General features: G+C 43.5%; 1 protein-coding gene across 2 annotated transcripts in view; it reads left to right on the top strand.

Moving 5' to 3' along the window:
* The window catches only part of CDX1 (caudal type homeobox 1), a 43,923-nt gene extending 24,454 nt beyond the window's left edge, over positions 1-19,469 (top strand). For both annotated transcript variants that reach the window (XM_085617729.1, XM_085617730.1), the window contains exons 2-3: positions 17,145-17,290; positions 18,184-19,469. In XM_085617729.1, coding sequence (XP_085473855.1) covers positions 17,145-17,290; positions 18,184-18,390 — 353 coding nt within the window. In that variant the 3' untranslated portion in view covers positions 18,391-19,469. The remainder of the gene's footprint in view (positions 1-17,144; positions 17,291-18,183) is intronic.
* The last annotated feature ends 712 nt before the right edge of the window (positions 19,470-20,181 follow it).

Here is a 20,181-nt window from a genome sequence, read left to right as displayed (position 1 = left end):
TTTGAGCCTCTTCTCAAAGTTAGTTCAGTTCAGAAGCTATGTTTATTTAGAGTGTAGTCTTTAAAACATCTAACATAAAAACAACGTACCTTTCAAAATTAAAGACAATAAGAGACTATAACATTTTAAAATAAGGATTTTCTCTTAATTTCCGATACAAATCAACATACTGCACATACCACTTTTAAAAATTGCATATAAGATAAACATTTCAGAGCTTCCCACCTATTCAACACTCCATATTTCCTTAAAATGAGTTTGAAGAATCTCCACCTGTCCTTCATTAAAAACCAACTAGTAAAATATGGAGATTCATACATTTCTTTTTCGAACTCGCATTTAGAAACACCCCCATTTTCTTTTAACCCCCTGGCAATTTCAATCTAAGAATTTAAGGGATTAAGACCAATTCTAAATCATTCATTTCTGCAATGACGATAAATAAAGGAATGAAATGTTAGTTTGCCATGAGTCCCATATCAGAGTTGTGGGCTCTTAGTTAGGATAAACTCACAATCCTTTTCACAGGCGTTTTGCCTTCATTCTTAAATGCATAGAATTTATTAAGATTTTGTCCCGGTACTTTGATGGAGTGAGCGTTCAGGGGGAAGTGATCCTCTACCTTTAACAACATCCCCCAAAAATCAATATCTACCATACCCCCAGTAAACCCAAACTCCCACAATAAAAAAAACCTAATCATATAAATAAATCAAAGCTCAATTTCCTCCTCCTTTCTGAAGAAATATCGCACTCAGGGAGGACATTGAAAGTCGTTCTTTATTCAACCGCAATTAATGAACAAACGCGTTTCGGCGAAAGCCTTCTTCGGTGTTCACAGCACATCGAAGGAGGCATGTTTAAAAGCGTTACCATAGAGCTTCGAAATGAAGAAGGGACCAACATTTAGTGTCTTAACATCAGTGCCATTTTGAAGTGGTGCCTCATGGTATCAATTCTATGCAATTCATCACATATGTTATATTATATAATTACTTTGTCTGTATAACAAAATTTTAAAGGACATATTCCTCATGCAGATGTCATATTAAGCCATATATCGGCATACTCATCTGCTTCAACCATTGGTTTCGCTGAACTAACAATCAGTGTAGAAATCATCGTATTGCGCAATACTTGATTAACGGGCATATCTCTTTTAAACATCCGTCAGTGTGACATGATTTCAAGTGTCGTGTGTATACAGAATTTATACCACTTATTAAGCCGTGAATCGACTCACTTGTATTGCACATTTTGAAATTATGTATATGGAATTTGTACCGCTTATAGAGCCGTGAATCGGCACACATGTATTGCACATTTTAAAAAAAGATTGTAGTTTCAGCTAATCCTCGGCACTCTCGTATTGCACCATTCATAAATCTAGCCGTGTATCGGCTTTTGTCCCTTCATGTAACGCTAATATCAACACAATTTGCATTTTCAACATGATCTCATTGTTACCGGGTTCCAAAGATATCAGAATACAAAAGGAAACAGTACAGGAATTCATTTTCAGATTAGTTTCAACACCACACCGGGCAGGAAAAACATTTTCAAAGCAATGGACATTTAGCCTACATCTATCTTAAGGCTGATAAATCTTACAAGCCTATATGTACCGCTAATTCCTCCCCACTATTTAGTCCCCTCGGATATTTGGTCTGTAAATCTATAATAAATCTTGACTCTAATCTTCTGAGTTTGCGTATTCTGTTGCCCCCTCTGATATTTATAGGAACATGATCTAGGCCAAAATATTGTAGTTGGTTTCTATTGCTTTGATGACATTCTGCAAAATGGCGTGCCACAGGATATGCTGCGTCTTCTTTGTCTATGGCTCTTAAGTGTTCTAAGATCCTAATTTTAAGTTGGTGTATGGTGCTACCTATGTAGCGTAGCCCACAGGGACATACTAGACAGTATACTGCAAAAGGAGTGCTACAAGTTAAAAATTTGGATATTGTTCTCGTTATATTAGTATCTGGTATGTTGTAAGACAGGACTCTTCTGCTGTTAGAGCAGGCTTTGCATCTGTTACAGGGAAAAATCCTTTCATTTCCTTTAAGGTATTGCTGCGTTCTGGAATTTTTTCTAGATGACTTTTAACCAGCATATCCCGTAGGGATCTAGCCTTTTTGAAGGTTACTAAAGGAAAAGGCGGAATATCCTCGCTGATGACACTATCCGTTTTTAAGATATGCCAGTTTTTCTTCAGCATCCGCTTTAAATAGTTGGCTTCTGAGGAATAAGGGGTAACCATCCGGAATTTACCCTTACCATTGTTGTCATTTTGTACAGGTTTGTCCATCAAGAGTTTTTCCCTAGGGATCTTTCTAACCTTCTGCAAGGTTTTTTCCAACATCTGAGGTTTATATCCTCTCACAATAAACCTAGCTATACATTCTGATGCCGCCGCCTCAAAATCATTTTCCCTAGTGCTATTTCTCTTCAATCTCAGAAATTCGCCATAGGGAATGCTCTAAACAAGTTTTCGTGGATGGTTGCTAGTGGCAAACAGAGTTGAGTTCCCTGCGGTCGATTTGCGAAACAGTGCAGTCTGTATCTTGTCATCATCAATGAACACCCGCAGGTCCAAGTAGTCCGCTGCCACCGGACTCACTGGGCCTGAGAAGTGTAAATTTAGATGGTTGCTATTGAGAACATCTATGTAACTGTAAGCTGAATCTATTGACCCCTGCCACACAATGAACAGGTCATCGATGTATCGATGCCATTCCACAACTCTACCACTGTTCAGTCCTGTGTAGGTTTTGGGCACCTGCTACTCCCACCAGCCTACGAATAAGTTCGCATAACTGGGTGCAAAGCAGGTGCCCATCGCCGTACCTGATGTTTGTCTGTAGTACTGGTTTTCAAATAAGAAGATATTATTTTTTAGACAGAACTCCAAAAACTCAATCAGCATTTGATTATGTTCCGCATAGCGAAGTGAGCGCTTCTCAAGATAACACTGTATGGCTTTTATGCCATGTTCATGCTGTATACATGTGTACAGACTGGTGATGTCCAATAAATAAATATACACATTTCTGATCAATTTCATACATTTTCATTTTTTTATGTGAAATAAATTATTCTAAAGATTTATAATTAAAAAAAATTATTTCTGTATTTTGAAACAAAACACTACAAATCTGAACACCCAAATTAGCCCCCTGTAAATAATTAGAATGCAGGAACCAAACTAAAATGATAAAACACATATTTCACTTAAATAAATGACCAATAAATTAAGATTAAACCTCCAAAGAAGAAACGTAGATATATCAAAGCAAAGTGTATCCCTGCCACAAAATATATCAGACTTCTACTAAATTTACTGACACATGCAGGGCCATGGTGAGGGCTATGAAAAGGAGCATAGGTAGGTGAGAGGACAACAGTTAATGGAGCAGAACACAGGCAGGAGATGGGATGGAGGGCGTGAAGGGGGAGGTTACACGAATATGTGCAGGGAATAGAGAAAGGAGGACATATTACAGAGTACCATGTGTGCGAGTGATTGGGGCATAAGTAAAGGGGTTGGGAACAGAGCACCATGTTGCTGGGAACCGACCGCCAGTGGTTCTGTTAGCAATACACCCCATTCCAAGATGGTAGCACGTTTGTAACCTTATGCATTTACATGCATTTACATTCCATGGCCGATGCAGAGATTCAGCTCGTGATGCCTCTACCTCCTGTTCCCTTTTGCGCAAACTTCAGGAAAGGGCAAGCCTGCAAATTCCTAGTTAAACCCAGGGTCAAAGTCAGACGTGGCCCTAAAAACCAAGACATGAGCCAGGCCATCCAAAAAATTATCATTTTAATGATGCAACTGAGGACATTCCGAGTTGTGTTAACTGTTTTAAATTCAATATGGCCGATTGTTTAACAATTGTGCTTTTAATTTAATACATTAGATCGTGTTATTCTAATGGGCCACATTATTTTACAGTAATTGCTTCTAAACATAAAAAGTGAAAGATTTAAGCACTGCTTTCTATAATGCAAACAAGCAGTGTGTTGTGTGATGCACACTATATAAGTGGTCAAAATCATCATTATATCCATGAGCAACACTATAGTCTAACTGCATATGTGTACATTATGTGATGGTCACTCTGAACGGAGTCACTTTTAGGTGTTCCCATGTGTTGGACGTAGCGAAAGGGAATGTGGCGGGGATTTGGTGGTGGATCTTTCAGGTATGTTCATTTAATCTGCTCTGTAAGTGGGAGGGATTAACAAAGAGATGCTCGCTTTTCGGATTTGTTCATACCTGTATAGAGCATAGGATTCTGGTGCCCGTCACAGTAACATGCATTTTATTATGGAGAGAGAAGGGCAGCATTCAGGCTTCACCCGAATTTGGTTCAGCCATCTGAACTAGAGACAGACCTTAGCCCAAGCCAGGCTTGTGCCTTGATTTGTGCCCCTGCCCATAGCAAACATACTGACCAATCACGACGTCCCTCTCCGTGATCCCTAAAATCCTTCATGCTCGGTTCCCTCTAGATCCTGTCTCTGCCCTCCTTGCCTCTTTCCCATAGTACTCTGCCCCTTGTTCTCCTCTCCCCGTGTTCCGTTCGCCTCCTTACCACGCCAATGCACTATCCTCCAAACCTCTCCTCTAATGCCCCCCCCCCTCAACATGCACAGCGGTACGTCTGACATCACCTTCTTCACCAATACATGATATTCTCGTCAGCCCACACTGCTTCATCCCTTGCCGCAGGTGAGCCCGCCCCCTGCCTGCGCCCTGTGCACGGTGCATCTGCTAGACCCTCTCAGTCCTCCTGCAGGACTCCCAGTGGGCCTGTCCAAGACCCTCACTACACCTACAGGGGTCACAGCACGTGTAGGGCGTGATGCACAGCATTTATAGTATTCTCATAGTGTGTATGTAGGACTATCACATTTCAAGTCAATAGATTAATCATTCAAGTTTACGTTTTGTCAGTCTGTAACAATTGTTGGCAATGCTGGATTTATTTAGAGTTTTTAATGGCCACATATCTTGCAGATTGCCATCGCAATGTTGTTTCAAGGAACTCTCATTTTAAGAAGTTCATGGTTTTAAGCAACTGATTGTTTATGGTCTGGTTTCATAATTCATAATTCCCCTCTGAGGGACTGATGGTTGTGCTCCTTTTGAAAGTTGGTAGAAAGGAAACTGACATACAATGTGGCGTGGATTTGCAACGTTATCAAACCACGGTCACCGGTTACACAAGATAAGCAACAGTGCAGCTGACACCTGATTATGCATTGCCTATACACATGTGGCCGTACATGTTCTTGCACCGCTGCTGAATATAGCCTTATAGCCCGCCGTAGCGGGCTATACCGGCTGTTAATGGCCCGCTGCAGCGTTAAAGGTCCGAGCCGAAGGCGAGGGACTTTAACAACAGCAGCGGGACATTAACAGCGGTATAGCCCTGCTACGAAGGGCTATAAGGCTATTAGAACATTCTGCCACTAGAGGGCAGAATGTTCTACCAAAACAAAGCCCTTCAGGGAGCGCGAGGGGATTGAAATCCCCTCAGGCTCCATGAAGTCTTTGTTCACAGCCAGAGCTGTGAACAAAGACAATCATTGGAATGTTGGAGCTCCGGGCTTATACCAGCCAGTATTAGCCCGGAGCGCTCCATTGTCTTCAATGGAGCTGCCAACGTTCCAATGTTCTAATATGCAGTATCGCCTTTTCTGTAATGAACTTGCATTGGTGCTATCCATATGGGCCTAGTCTGTGTATGCAAAGGAAGCCTGCACTGCTGCTGCTTGTTCTGTATGCGGAAGATTACACTGCTGAGGCAGGTACCTGCTCTGCGTGAGGGAAGCTTGCACAATTACCAGTGCTGTATCCTGGGATGAGGGGAAATGTGTGTGTGTGAGGGGCCTGCAGTTCTGCTACCACTACTATATGTGTTCTGAGTGTGTGAAACATGCATAACTGCTGTCTGCATTGCATGTGTGGTTTGTGCGTGTGTTAAAAGCTTGGGCTGCCGCTGCTTCCACTATTGTATATTTCGAGAAATCTTGTGCTGCAGCTGCCCATACTGCAGATGGTCTGTGTATTACGAAAGCCTGCTACGCTATGCGCGCTGAACTTGTTCTCTGTATGAGGGGACCTAGATGTCCTAGATGTCCTACCCACCTTGTCCCTCAGTCCCGTCTGACTCGTCTCTGTATTTACCCTCTCGCACTCCAGTTGGAGACTTGCCTTGAATTTTGGATACTTATGTAAACAAATATTTTCAAACAGATGTTTCGGAGACCCCCCTTTTAGTTTTATAAAGACCTGGAGTAAAATCCTTTGTTGGACATGTTTTAATCTTGTTCTTGGAATACTTTTGAGGAATGTTTGAGTCTTTTGTGTCTGACTTCTCTCCTCCATCTTTGGCCAGTATGGACCTCATTGAGAAGTGGCCCATTACATGGGCTGGATTTTTCCAACCCTGATGTTACAGATACCGGTAACTCCCGAGGTGGGGAAGTTCTGGCCTACAATGAGTTGGACCCTGGGGAGCCACTAAGAAATTAGGGATTTCCTTTGGAATAAGTCCTTCTTGGTCCAGGTCCTACATTTGTTTGATAAGGCTTCCCTTGAGCTAATGCGGTGACAGGCTCTGGTTGATGCTCTTGCGCTCAGACAGTGATACAGATACCTGATAAGACTATGAGCAGCATTTCTAGCACCCCTAAAATGAATCGTTATTCTCTACTGATGAAGGACAATTATCATGAAACGTGTCTAGAGATACACAGCACTGGCTGCACCAACACAGATGAAAACTCAAGACTGTCACTGAAGTACGTGTTATCATGCACTACATTTACCATAATGCATTTGGGTAAACTGAGTGCAGTGTGCTCCCTTAATGTAGTGGGACGAACTGAGTGCAGTGTGTGTGCGCATGCGTGTGTGTGTTAGTGTATAGATATATATTCCTCGCTATCTCAAAAGGCCTTCTCTAACTATACTCCTTAACCCTGCATGAAAAATTAGACTTGACTTACTTCAGTTTGATTCCTCTAGGTTTTGGCTTCAGAGTGACCCTCTTCTTACCTTCCATCATCTGTATGCTTCTATTTCTTAGTATAGCCTCCTCCCATTCTCATGCTTGTGGAATAAGTCTGGGGTGGAGAATGATATTTGAATAGCCTCCTGGAATGTCCTTGATAGCTTGCTTGAGGAGTCAGGTCTAGCTCATGGGAGGTGACTTGGAGGTTAGCCCTCAATGCATTATAACTACAGCCACTGAAATTATGTGGCAATAGAGGACCAAATTATATGGCAGAGTTGACTAATTTAAGCAGCAAATTAAGGCAAATTATGCTTCATAATTCAACACATTCTCTGGCAGTATTAATTCGCTATTTTGGCATTCAAACACACATTAATACTAGGCCCTGGCTTAATTTTAATTACGCCTGTGTAATCAGAGTGATTTTGATAATTCCGTGTTACTCTTTGATGAGGAATTACCGATAATTACACCTGCTCGCTTAATTAAGAGTAATTCTGGGGGAAACAATCCTACTGCGAGGGCACATTCAGTGTCCGTGAGCGGCCGCTCTGGCTCACTATTTGTGTTCTGCAGAATTTAGTGCTTTTTCCTAAAGCAAAATGCATTCTTGAATTCATTTTGAATGCATTTTGCTCTAAGAAATTAGCGCTAGTTGCCGGGAGTAAGTTTGGGGGAAAATTATACCCAGACAACACATTTAGCACTATTTCTTAGCAACAAAATGCCTTCGCACGCCCATTTTGGATGAAAGGGCAGCATTTTGCGATAAGAAAATATCGACAAATGCTGGGGAAAGTTGGGTGAAAATCCTACACCAAGAGCACATGTAGCGAGTGTGAGTGGCTGCTTGCGCTTGCTTTTCATGTTCGGTTGCGTTTTGCACTACTTCGTAGCACAAATTGCATTCTTGCACCCATTTTGGATGTGAGGAGACATTTTTGCATTAAGAAATAATGTTGAACTTGTTTTGGGCCATTCTGCGCGATTATGCTACACTGAATGACGCAAGTTACACCCACCCCTATTTAACACTGCCTGGTTAACCACAGTAGTATGGGTATAACACCTGAATCCGGTAGCGGCCTGTGGAGGGAGTTCTGTGGAGCGGTGAGGCGGGGCGGGGAAGGGGCAGTGTGGGGAGTAGTAAACACCGGAATATGGATGAACGGAGGTAAGTAAACAATTAAATAAATAAAATGAATTTCGTTGCGACTTTTCATGATAGTAACACGAAATCAATTATATTGGATACTGGGCAGTCACTTGCTGCTGGGTGGTGTCAGGACAGGCCCTGACTCTGAAATCAAGTTACTGGAACACACCAAGTTCGACTAATGACAATCTGATTAACCTTAGGGTCAGTAATGAGGTCATAGGTCAGTGGGCACGGGGGCTACGAAGGAGCTTTGCCACTGCACAACCTAGTAAAATCAGGAGAAACCCCAAAGAGAATTTAGGAAACTTTTTCAGCACCCGGGTCAAAGGCTGTGACCAGGCAATGCCACACAAAGGCAAGTGGGTACAAAGAACGATGAAAAACAAGGTACAATTTTATATAAATGTCCATTCAACACATTTTTCAAGGATTGTATTCTGCGATGAACAAAGCTACAGCCTTGCAAAATTGTTCTGCTGGCCGTTTGTTGACTTGAGATTGGGGAACTGATAAAGTCGATGTTTTCTGAGTTAACGTTTAGCAGCAGTGTGAGAATGACGTCACTGAGCTCCATGGGAACTTTTTTGGAAGTGAATGCTTCGAACAGAGTGGCACTATCTCACTCCATTATAATGTAATAAATGCAGGTGAACATAATATTTAGGTATTTTTGAAATACCGGTAAAAATGTAGACTTCTTTTGCCAAGGGCCTACCTTATCAGTGATTGGGGCACAGGCAGTAAAATACTAAAAAATAATTTTCCACGCCTCCCCTCCAAAATACCCACTGACTTGGTAACAGCTGTAAAAACATTATCATCACCAATGTACCAAAAAAGGTGGATAAAAATAACCTCACAAAGTCCACGAAGCTTTATAAGTGAAGGTGGGTGATCCTTAGGTTAGGACTAAGGATGTCAACTCTGACTGGGATAAATATCTCTGAATGTGATGAGGCCACTGAGTGTATTGTGGTAGGATGCTGGAACAGGAACTTGACAGCTTTCTAATAAAATGTCAGTGTCCCTTACTTCCATTAAACATAGATGAATAGATTAACACTACTTTAGATACGAAATGTGAGGAGCGTTTTAAAGAGGTCATCTGGTGGATGATGTCACAATGGGGCAAACAGTTATTATCCAACAAAGGAATATTCTGGAATGCCCATTGTTGGTTATTTCTAGAAATGCAGGACTGGGTATGATGACGTGTTTTTCTCTCTGCAGTAACAGCCACTTGCCTCTTTAGAGATCTTGGAATGGGAGGTATATTTGCCCCGTTTCCTCACTGATACGAGCAGGTTAGGGAATAAAATAAAATAGACGTTTTTCCAGTGCAGATTTTGTGCAACCAATGAGCTGTGGTAACTTTTTATGACATCATAATTCTGAGACACTCCCTTATGACATATGAAAGTAAAGGCCCTCCATTCTGACATCAGAAAGCTCCACAATGATGGCCTAAGGCTGCTCTTTTACAAGTGAAAGGACGTTCAAGTGAACCGAACTGTAATGTGTGGCTCTTTCAACCGAAACTCCTCATGGTGTTTCTTGGCTTGATGCAATGAATGAATGGAGGATTTAGAAAAATGTCTTTTTGCCTTGTGATTCTGCGTTGTGGTAGTACCCGTGCAGATATTGGCATGGAGGGTGTAAAGCATGGAACAAAGAACCGGATAGCGTAGTGACCAGTCAAAATAATGAGCTGGATAGTATAAACACGTATTTCATTAGCATTGGCATAGCCAATAGGTCTCGCCTTTGGGACCTGATAAGTGTTTAGTTATCCAGCACAATATCCTGGGTGCGACAACATTCACTGTTCCATGGCTAAACACTTATAAGGTCCAAAAGGCGAGACCTATTGGCTATGCCAATGCTCGTTCTGGGGAGCTGCAATGTGTGGGTTTAGACTCATCTCTTGAACTGAATGAGAAGCAGACAGGACCCACTGGCTGCCAGAGGCATGCGCCTCTCTCCATTCTTACCATACTAACACCTCCAGCACACGAGCCCCAGCACAGACCTGTCAAAGCCCCAACCAGTGCAAGGAAGATGATGAGCAGAGGAGGGTTGTGTGTGATTTGGAGGAAGGAGAGGAAGGTACAATTGTATGTAAAATGGTGTCGTATTTCAGGGGAAATATGGAAACTGGCATGGCGCTGTTGAAGCTACAATGTCATTGCTGCTTTACACATAAGGCAAAAATATGAAATCTTGGCGATTGTGCCATACATTTTGTGAAACGTGTGAAAACTGGAATGGCACTAGTGTTTCAGACATTATGGGGAAATTCGGGAAGCGTCATGACAATGATTGGCTTTGTATGCTTGGGCAATGTGTAATCTGGTTTTGGCAATGGTGCACTGGTAACCACATAGATACCATTACCATCATAAGTATAACCATAACTAATCCTTTATGGGTTCCGGAGTAGCGTGCTACTTGCCGAAAAAGCGCTTTGATGCCTCGTCAGGGGTAGTAAGCGCTACAAGGCAATACAATAGGGGAGGCAGTGAGCTGCCCTTAGCACAATGTGCATCATGGGCCAATTTGGGCACCAATGATCTGCCATGGCAGACTGACATATTGAGCGCCATATTATTGACAGCACTCTCGAATAATTGAGCGACACTCCGGTATATGTTGAAAACACTCTATCATACGACGACTATGCCTGGCATAAAATAGCCCTTAAACTAACTCTGTTTTTATCTGCCACACCACATTCTTCTCACCTGGAGAACAGATATAATTTCGATCTCTGGAGTCCATGTTAAACAAGTAGAAGAATCAAGCCCTGCGGCTCTTGTGAAAGACATCTTTAGTGACCTAAAGCTACATTTTTCTTAAAGGAGCAGGATGCCACTTTCAAACAAGTGAGATTTTGGCTTTCCCCTACAAATCACTAGCCGTATTTTGTGTAGGCCTGTGTGTAAAATTCCACTCTGCTAGCAGAGTTTGCGGAGTTTTTCCCACGTTCCAAACACTCAGCGTAGTAGAGTTTTTCCTCTTGCATTGCTATCCGTTGCTAAGTTGGCAAGTGCGAACAAGGAAAATCATATGCTCGACCACCTTTCAGCGAGATTTCTCAACAAGGGCGGTCACGGCAGGTCGCTACTGCTTGCATTGAGAAACCTTCCCCTCGTTGAGGAACCTGCCATCCACTCGAGGGGCAGAAAGAAACCGCGCCATGTTGCGCTGCACATGGTGCCATTCGTGTTGATTTTACAGCGTGGGACAAACTCCTGGCGCTAAAAATGAGCGCGAGCAGTGCAACTTACCTCACTCCATTGCTTGTGGAACTCTGCATAGCGCAGCATCGTTTTTTGGCACTTCGCAGAGTTCTGCGTAATTCTTATTATTTACTATTCTGGCCCCGAGGTTTTTGGGGGAAGGTTTCTACATTGCACTGACCATAGGGCACTGACCATTGCACAGTTACTACCACGATGCTGCTATGGAAGCACCTAGCCTCCCCAGGAGACATACCTCAGCCGCTCGCTGGGTCACAGCAGAGCGGGAGGTTCCCAATGGTCTAGCAGACATCATCAATAACTATACACAGGTGGAATTAATTTACTTTTTAGGGCTAAGGGCAATGAATCTAGGCGAGAGTCGGCGGCGAGCCTGGCCTTATCCTGTAACTAATTCTTTTCCAATTTCAGAACATTAAAGCCAGCTCCTAATCTTATCGGCGGCGCTGAGGTGAGCCCTACAAGCGTTATCCATTAACGCAGATAAGGCTATTCTCTACCCGCGTGCACATACACAACCCCTTCGGCCCCTGCCCCCGTGGCTGCCAGTCACACGCGTTTAACAATTAATCTGCCGTTCCCTGCGACAGCGCGAAGGCGGGCTCCGCGGAGAGCCGATTAGGCCCGAGTGCGGTCGATACAGTTCGATATGAGATCGTCTCGAGGGGCCCTCGGCAGAGAGAAGGCGCAATGCTGGTCTGTCACCAGAGGCGGCGTAATCAACAGTACACACGTGAAATAATAAATTGCTTAGTTAATGCGACGGCGGCGCCTTTAATTTGTGCAAAGGAGGTGCCGCGGTGTGTACCCAAGCTATTAACCTGCTCCGTGCCCCGGGCAGTGAGCGCCCCGCGTTGTATGGATTTGCAATTAGACTGGCACTCAGATAACACGTTGCGCTTGACTTGGAAGTTGGCGCCTCTCATCAAAGCAGCATTTCCCGAATGCGTTGAATGTGCTTCTTATGCATAAAGTTACATGAGATTGTATTTTTCCGAACTACCGCCCACAATCTGTTCACCCCAGTGCCATTGCTAGTAAGGGCCATGAACTGAATTGTCTTGTCCCAGGTGCGCGCATACACAACACTTTAAATAGTTAATCTATAGAGCCCACGGCACTGGCTCACTCTGTGAGTATGAGGGGGCGTTTGATGCAGTTTTAAGAGCTTAATGATGAACATTATCAAAACTACACTTGACTCTGGGAAAAGGCTCGTCCCTGGCGTGACATGCGTGCAAAACAAACCTCAACCTAACATGGAGACTGACAGAGGAAAGGGTTTCCACACTGCGGACCAGGGCCGGACTGGCCGTAGCGGGCACCAGGTTTTTCCCCAGTGGGTCAGAAGGGGCTCGGGCTGGTTTTGGAGCAGTGGGGGCCGTTTATGTTACCGAGGGCCGGTTTTGCAGCAGTGCTGCAATATTGGCCCCCTGTAACAAAAGCAGCGGCAGTGTTTCCCACCAGCACCCCCTGCCCCCCTCCATCCCCCCTCTTGGGGCCGATCCGGCCTAATTGCCTGGGCTGGTATTCGTTCTCAGTCCGGCCGTGCTGCGGACCACTGCAAGCTTCTCAGACCTCCCACCAGTGCAAGCTTTTCACGCTGTGTACTGGGGTGAGCTTTCATACTGTACAGCAGTGTGAGATTTTCACACTGCCCACCAGTGTAAGCTCTCATACTGCCCAACCGAGTGAGCTCACACACGTCCACCAGTGTAAACGTTTCACACAACCCTCTAGTGTAAACTCTCATACTGTTCAGCAGCATAGCTTCCACACTGCCCATTACAGTAAGCCCTCATACCGCCCACCAGTGTAAATCCCCACACTGCCTGCCAGGGAAACTTCTCACACCGCCCACCAATGTAAGCTCTTCGACTGCCCCCCACCATTGTAAGCTTTTGATGCTGCCGCCCGATTTAAGGCCTCATATTGCCAACTAGTGTAAGCTTTTCATACCGCCCACCAGTGCAAGCTTCTCATAATGCCCACATGTGTAGGCTCTATTACTGCCCACAAGTGTAACCTTCCATACTGCCCACCCACTAATGTAAGCTTCTTATACTGCACACCAGGGCAGTGGTCTTCAAACTTTTTAATGCTTCATACATGATTGCCAAACATACTATTCTGGTCAGACAGGCCTTACTAAAGTGTAAACGTATCCACAGTGGGATTATTAGAAATGGGAGTGGGGATGGGGGTTTTGAAGAATATTTGGAGTCCCTACTCCCAACCAAGATATTAATGACAAAAGGCGTTAGTGATGACCCGTTACAGGGGGGCTTACAGCCACTCATTCTTTCCCGCTGAAAACAAAGCACTGTTATAAGCATAATGCTTCTTTTGGCCAGAGGCTGAACCCCTCCCCCCCAGGATCAGTTGAGGCACCCTTAGGGGATCCCACCCCCCAGTTTGAAGTCCACCAGTGTAACCTTCCATACTGCCCACTAGTGGAACGTTCTTATACTGCCCACTAGTGGAACGTTCTTATACTGCCCACCAGGGCAAGAGTCTCATTCTATTCACAAGGGCCAAATTTACACCAACCATGGAAGCATCTTAAACTACTCCTTAGAGGTGGTTTATCAGTCAAAGCTCCTCACATTGTCCACTCAAGAACGCTTTCACGTAGTCCATCAGTGCCAACTTCTCAACAGGTCAGCAGTGCCAGCTGGTCACATTTCCCACCAGTGCCATCTTTATAGATGCCCACCAGAGTCAGCTAAGAGCATGTGCTCGCCTGGATGAGTGTCTCAGGTTGCCAATCAGAGTTCATCTTATAGGAGCCTCATAGTCTGTTACTGTTCAGTCCTAAGGGGCCCATTCCGAACCTGGGGAGCGATGATAGGGGGGACACTGCCCACCTGATTGGCAGTTTTGCAGTATCTGTTGAAACTAAATGTGTGCAGGAACTGCCCTGGAAATGGGAAAAATGTGCAGAATTGAGACTGGTAATTCAAGGCGAGGGACTCTATTCCCCATTCTGGCCCATAAATCAGAATGGCTGGCAATTGGAGCAGATACCAGAAACCATATCTCCTGGCTTTCTATCTCCACAGGTGAACTCAGAATTGCAGCATTAGTGTCTTTAAATGAGTCTGCCACCTGATTGCCAACTCGTAGCGTTTGAAAAGCACGTTCTTACCCCTATGCGGGGTGCTAACAGATAGCTAAATACTCTGTGTAGGGTGTGTGGTTGGAAGGATGTTGAAGGGAGTGCGTTTCACGTAAAAGGGATGTCGCTGGTAACCCCTTACTCGTTAAATTCAGGGCTACTCAACAAACGGCCACACAATAATGAATGCTAAGTATTAGTAAACAAGCGCACGGTGTATCCTGAGTCAGGGGCTGAAAACTATGTAAATAACACAATCTTGAGATCCCATCAGCCCTACCTTAGACACTATTACCATTTAGAGTAACTCAGCAGCTCTGATACTTGCGAGCGATCTGTCTGGCTGTACCTGTGCTTTGGGTAAGTATGAGGAGATGCAGGGAGTTTGCTTTCAACAGTCAGGGGGCAGCTAGAACACGGACCTGGGCGGGGCGTGTGCCAGCGCTTTCATCTTCCATCTCAGATCTGTGCTGGGCCTTCATCTCCTATGAGGTCTTAAGTGCCTATCGGCAGGGCCACTGAAATGTTGTGGCATAGGAGAACCAAATTATGCAGCAGTGTTGACTAAATTATGCATCAAGAAAAGGCAAATCATGCAGCGTAATGAAGCACATTTTGAAGCTATATCTTATCACTTTGTTGTCATTTTTACACGTTTATACTGTATGGACTAAGGTTTCCACTTATTAATATCAGTTTAGCACTTTAATACAGCAAGCAGCAGCTGAAAGGTAACCAACCTCTGTGCGAGAAAATGCCTGTCACTGTAGGTTTTCAGTAACTTTTGGTCTGTTTGACCTAAAAAAAATTTTTTGTTAACATCTGCAAATTATGCAGAAGATGATTGATATGTGACAAGTGTAGTAAGTCCATAATTATGCAGAAAACGCTACGGCTGCACAATTGCATAATTCCAGCGACCTTGCTTTTCTGTCATGACTAAATATAATGTATATTTTGCTTAAAGAAATGGACAGTCTTAAAACAATATTCCGACCCTTTGTGATAATATTCATAGTGCTAAATGTGTGGATTGTAGTACTTACAGTAATGAGCAATCAGTCTATAGTAATGCATGGACTGCTTAAGGAAATGGAAATGCTGCACTTACATTTTATAACTTTTTACCAGACCTTCGATATGTGAAATTGCACAAGAATTAGTCAAAGTATTTGAAAGCTTTGAAGTGTCTGGTTCTTCGTAGTGGGAGGGGGATACAACAGCGCTGTTTAGCGACTCGACACCTGGGGCCTCATGTAGGAAGCCAAATACCGGTCGGTAACAGCCGAAATTCGGTAAATATCCCGTTACCGACCGGTATATAGGCATTTGCGATGTAGGGGGCTGATTTTCTGGATTCGGTATTTACCGATTCGGAAATTAAGAAATCGGTAAAATACCGATTCGGTAAATACCGAATCCAGAAATGCTATGTAGGGAGCACTCTAAAGAGTGAAAATTAGTATTAAGAATTCGTTATTTACCACCAAATACAGGTTGGTGATAAATAACGAAAACCTTGCAAAAAGTAATATTTTTCAGATTTAAGAGTGCCATGTGGCAGACATACATGCCCTTAGGGCATGTATGTGCGCCACATGTGCACACATGCAGGATTCAGGGGTGCAACAGGGTGTCAATGTGACACCCTGCCACCCTTGAATATGCTCCCCCCATTACCGAATCGGTATTTACCGAATCGGTAATGAGGCATACCTTCCCATTGATTCCTATGGGCCTCCAGGCCCATAGGAATCAATGGGAAGGTATGCCTCATTACCGAATCGGTAAATACCGATTCATAATTACCGAATTTTTCCGATTCGGTAAAATTTACCGAATTATTACCTACATCACATTTACCGATTCATAAATACCGAATCGGTAAAATTCGGTATTTATGAATCGGTAAATGTGATGCTACCTACATATGGCCCCAAATCTTTAGGTATTTTTGCCTCCCTTAAAAGTGATGTTTTCCTCAACGAATTAAAAATATCACTATTTAAATAAGCATTGGCAAAGAGAATAGGTCTCACGGGCCTGCCTTTTGGCTACAAGTGCTTTGCCAGTGTTGTTTGCCAATGCTGATCAACATTAGCAAAAAGAGGGGAAATAATACTTTTTTATCAACAGTGTCAAAAAAAGCTTGATGTGTATGCCTGCATTTGCCATTGCGCATGTGCATGTATGCATGATTTATATACAGCAGTCAAGCACGTCACTGGCCGTTACCATTGTTTTTATCTGTGGTTCCTAGATGGCATACACCACTGGGTCTTAAACATGTTTCTGGCTGCAGGAGATCCAAAAGAGGACCACCAGTACAAATTAACCACTGCTTGCATCACACTAGCGCACGCAGTAGGTAAATGTAATAAAAGGATACGCATCCTTTACGCACCAGTGCAACCCTAACCCATGCATATCCCGCCATTAGATGATGTGCTGTCACATGCTTTAAGTGCACAATCTCTGTGTTCAGGGGGGCTTTGATACTCTTTACTCTTTGAACCCACATCCTGTCCATGGTTATCACTAACCCATTCTTCATGTCTGTTCCTTCTTAGGTAAAACGAGAACAAAGGACAAATACCGAGTTGTGTACACGGACCACCAGCGCCTGGAGCTGGAGAAGGAGTTCCACTACAGCCGCTACATCACCATCCGGCGGAAAGCGGAGCTGGCTGCCAACCTGGGTCTCACGGAGCGACAGGTCAGTACTGGACGATGGCCCAAAACCTTTTCTTGTGCTCTTAGGTCATGTACTTATTCTTCTCAACTTTTCACTGGAATGCACATGCACCCATCACCTGTGCTCACCACACGTGGGTAATTCAGCACTCGATTAGCTCCCCTGCTGCTTCTCTCGCGTCACACCTTTCACTTTTTTCCTAAAACCTGTTCACAGCCCCTGCATAGCGCCTGGAAAGGGGCATCCCCCTTGAGCACTTTGATGCACATCTCTACTGAAGCCAATGGGTGGGCACACCCCTTGAACACCTCCTTGCATTTCCTGTCTTCCTTCCAGAATTACTTTCTGTGATACGGTGCTCTTCTTGCGCCCCGGTGTTGCTGGCAGGTAGTGCTTGGTGACGATCGGATCACGAGACCGTGTCTCTTATGTATCCTCATTTGATGAGTAACCTGGTTTGAAGTTTAATTTTATGGGGAAACATCTATTACAACGCGGGCATTACATAATAGTGCCTTTACAACGCAGTGATTACCACAACTGAGACATTACCACAGGTTCCATTACAACGCAAGTCATTACAACAACTTGCTTTAGGGAATGCAGTGTTGGACTGGTGTTGGATTTTAAGTCCAACACCTTCCCTACTGATACACCGGCTGGAGTTGGAATAGTACTTTAAACTATTCTAAAGTCCAGCGCTTCCCTAAAACAAGTAGCTGTAATGACCTGCGTTGTTAGGCCACGCATAGTTTTGGCATGCCTGGTAACAGATGCTATTCATTTTAAGAGGTTGTGTGTACTTGTCTCCTCCATGTGCCCCTTTCCTTGTTAGCTGCTGTCTCACTTTAAGTGTCTTCTCTTTCGCCTGCTCCACCAGCTTATCCTTTTGTTACTGTTTCTACTCACTGTAGGTGAAAATCTGGTTCCAGAACAGACGTGCGAAAGAAAGGAAAGTGAACAAGAAAAAAATGCAGCAGCAAAGCCAGCCGGCCAGCACCACCACCCCAACTCCACCCATGGTGGGCTCCAGCAGTGGCAGCATGGGCAACATCTGCAGCAGCAGTGGCCCTCTACTGTCCCCTTCTCCACTGACTATCAAAGAAGAGTTCATGTCCTAATGAGCGCCTATACAAACATGTGCAAAGGACACTTAGAGTCCAGAGAAAGGCACTCATTCAAAAGACAATCATTCCTGCCAGACAACCATTTTGATATGATGTTGCTTCCCACCTCAACAATATCACTTCTTGTGCGCTTTAAGGAGGAACCTTTTTCATAAATGGGTATTGGATAATATGTTTGTATAAAACATACCCAGCAATGTTTTAGTTAACTTTACTGTATTATTTTTGAAGAATTGGTCGATCTGGAAGAAATATATTATACAAATTTGCAAAGACGGTATATATTATATTTTATAAGGTGGAGCAGATACGGTTTTGAGACCTATGTGAATGGTAAGAGAAGACATCAGGAAGTCCTTTGTGGGTAAATGCAATTTCTTCTGAAAAGAGATCAATCGATAAACCTCTACAAGAAAATATTTTTTCAGAACTTTGAAAAAAACATTCCAAGCATGAAAAATTCACATGGTGTGCAGAAATGTAATCAATGAACTCAACCGTGCAAAGGCAGCATCATGGCACCATCCCAACGGAGATGCAGGAATCCACACTCTTCGGCTGTGGGGCTTTTGAACATCATAATGTGCAATCTATATATTCGATTCAGATGTCTCAACTTCTACTGGAGTATTTCAGGTAGACAGGGAAACAGAGCTCAAGGTTTTAAATCTCTTTTCTGTTAGGATAAGATGTGTTTGACCAGCAACAGTGAATTCCTGCCCACACTGTTGTGTTATCTTCCTGCTCTTTCTAAAATTGAGATTTCTGAATCTGAGCCCGCACAAGAAAAGAGCAGTCTCAGAACCTTGGACTGAGCAATCTTGAAACAAGATTTAGGTTCTTAAAAGACTGATTTTTTCTAGGTCAATTGTCACTTAGAGAATCAAGAGAACCTCCACAGGGTGAAGCTTCCAGATCATGGCTCAGGTTTCCACTTTAACACTTTCAATCAAGGAAAATCAGAAATGACTTTGCAATGTTGGATGGGTGGTTTAAATGGGGGCACTGGGAACTTAAAACGTTGTATTTTTCCATTGTATGGTTTTAAAAAATAAAAAATATTTTCACCCCAATGTCTCCAGTCCTAGCTGTACAGAAAATAAAATAATAATAGAAAACTTTGAGCAGCACAAAGAAATCTATACAATGCGCAGCGGAGAATTGTAAAGAAGATGAAGTTCTGTGGAGGCGGGAAAGCCCGGGGTCACTCAAGTACTGACAATGAGGATGATCTCAATAGGCTGGTCAGTCAACTTTATTTCGACGATCCATAAAAGTGCACAGTACACAGATATGTTAAATACGTAAAAATTCGTAGCTATAGAGCGGATCCCAATGGCAGTATACACTATTAAAAGGAAAACTCCAGTCACAAAACATCAATTAAGAATATGCTGCCCCAAAAATTAAGATCAGAACCAGCGGGACAAAAATCTCAACAAAAGAAGCCATGAAAAGGTGCTCCTGAGGGGGTCGCTTTGTCACCTGGACGTTCTATATTATTTTCTACTGATGGCAGCTCAATGACTGTACGGGATGTCTAAATTAAAATTACGCTCCTTCGGTCTTTATACAGATCAGATGAATGTTTTGTACCATGGAACTTTAGACTGTTGAATATCTCCCATCGATTCCAATCATCATAAACATTTTTTGGTAAAATCTTCTGACAATGAGGGTCTTCATACCAGACATTGAAACCCAGCATTCAAACCATTCATGTACACAGGAATATAAAAGGGAGCTGCAACCCTAAGAAGGTTGTATGGAATGGGCCTGCTTGTA

Source organism: Triturus cristatus, chromosome 7, assembly GCF_964204655.1.
Source record: "Triturus cristatus chromosome 7, aTriCri1.1, whole genome shotgun sequence".
Lineage (NCBI taxonomy): Eukaryota > Metazoa > Chordata > Amphibia > Caudata > Salamandridae > Triturus > Triturus cristatus.
The sequence above is the reverse complement of the archived record's forward strand: the minus strand, read 5'-3'. Positions and strand labels throughout refer to the sequence as shown.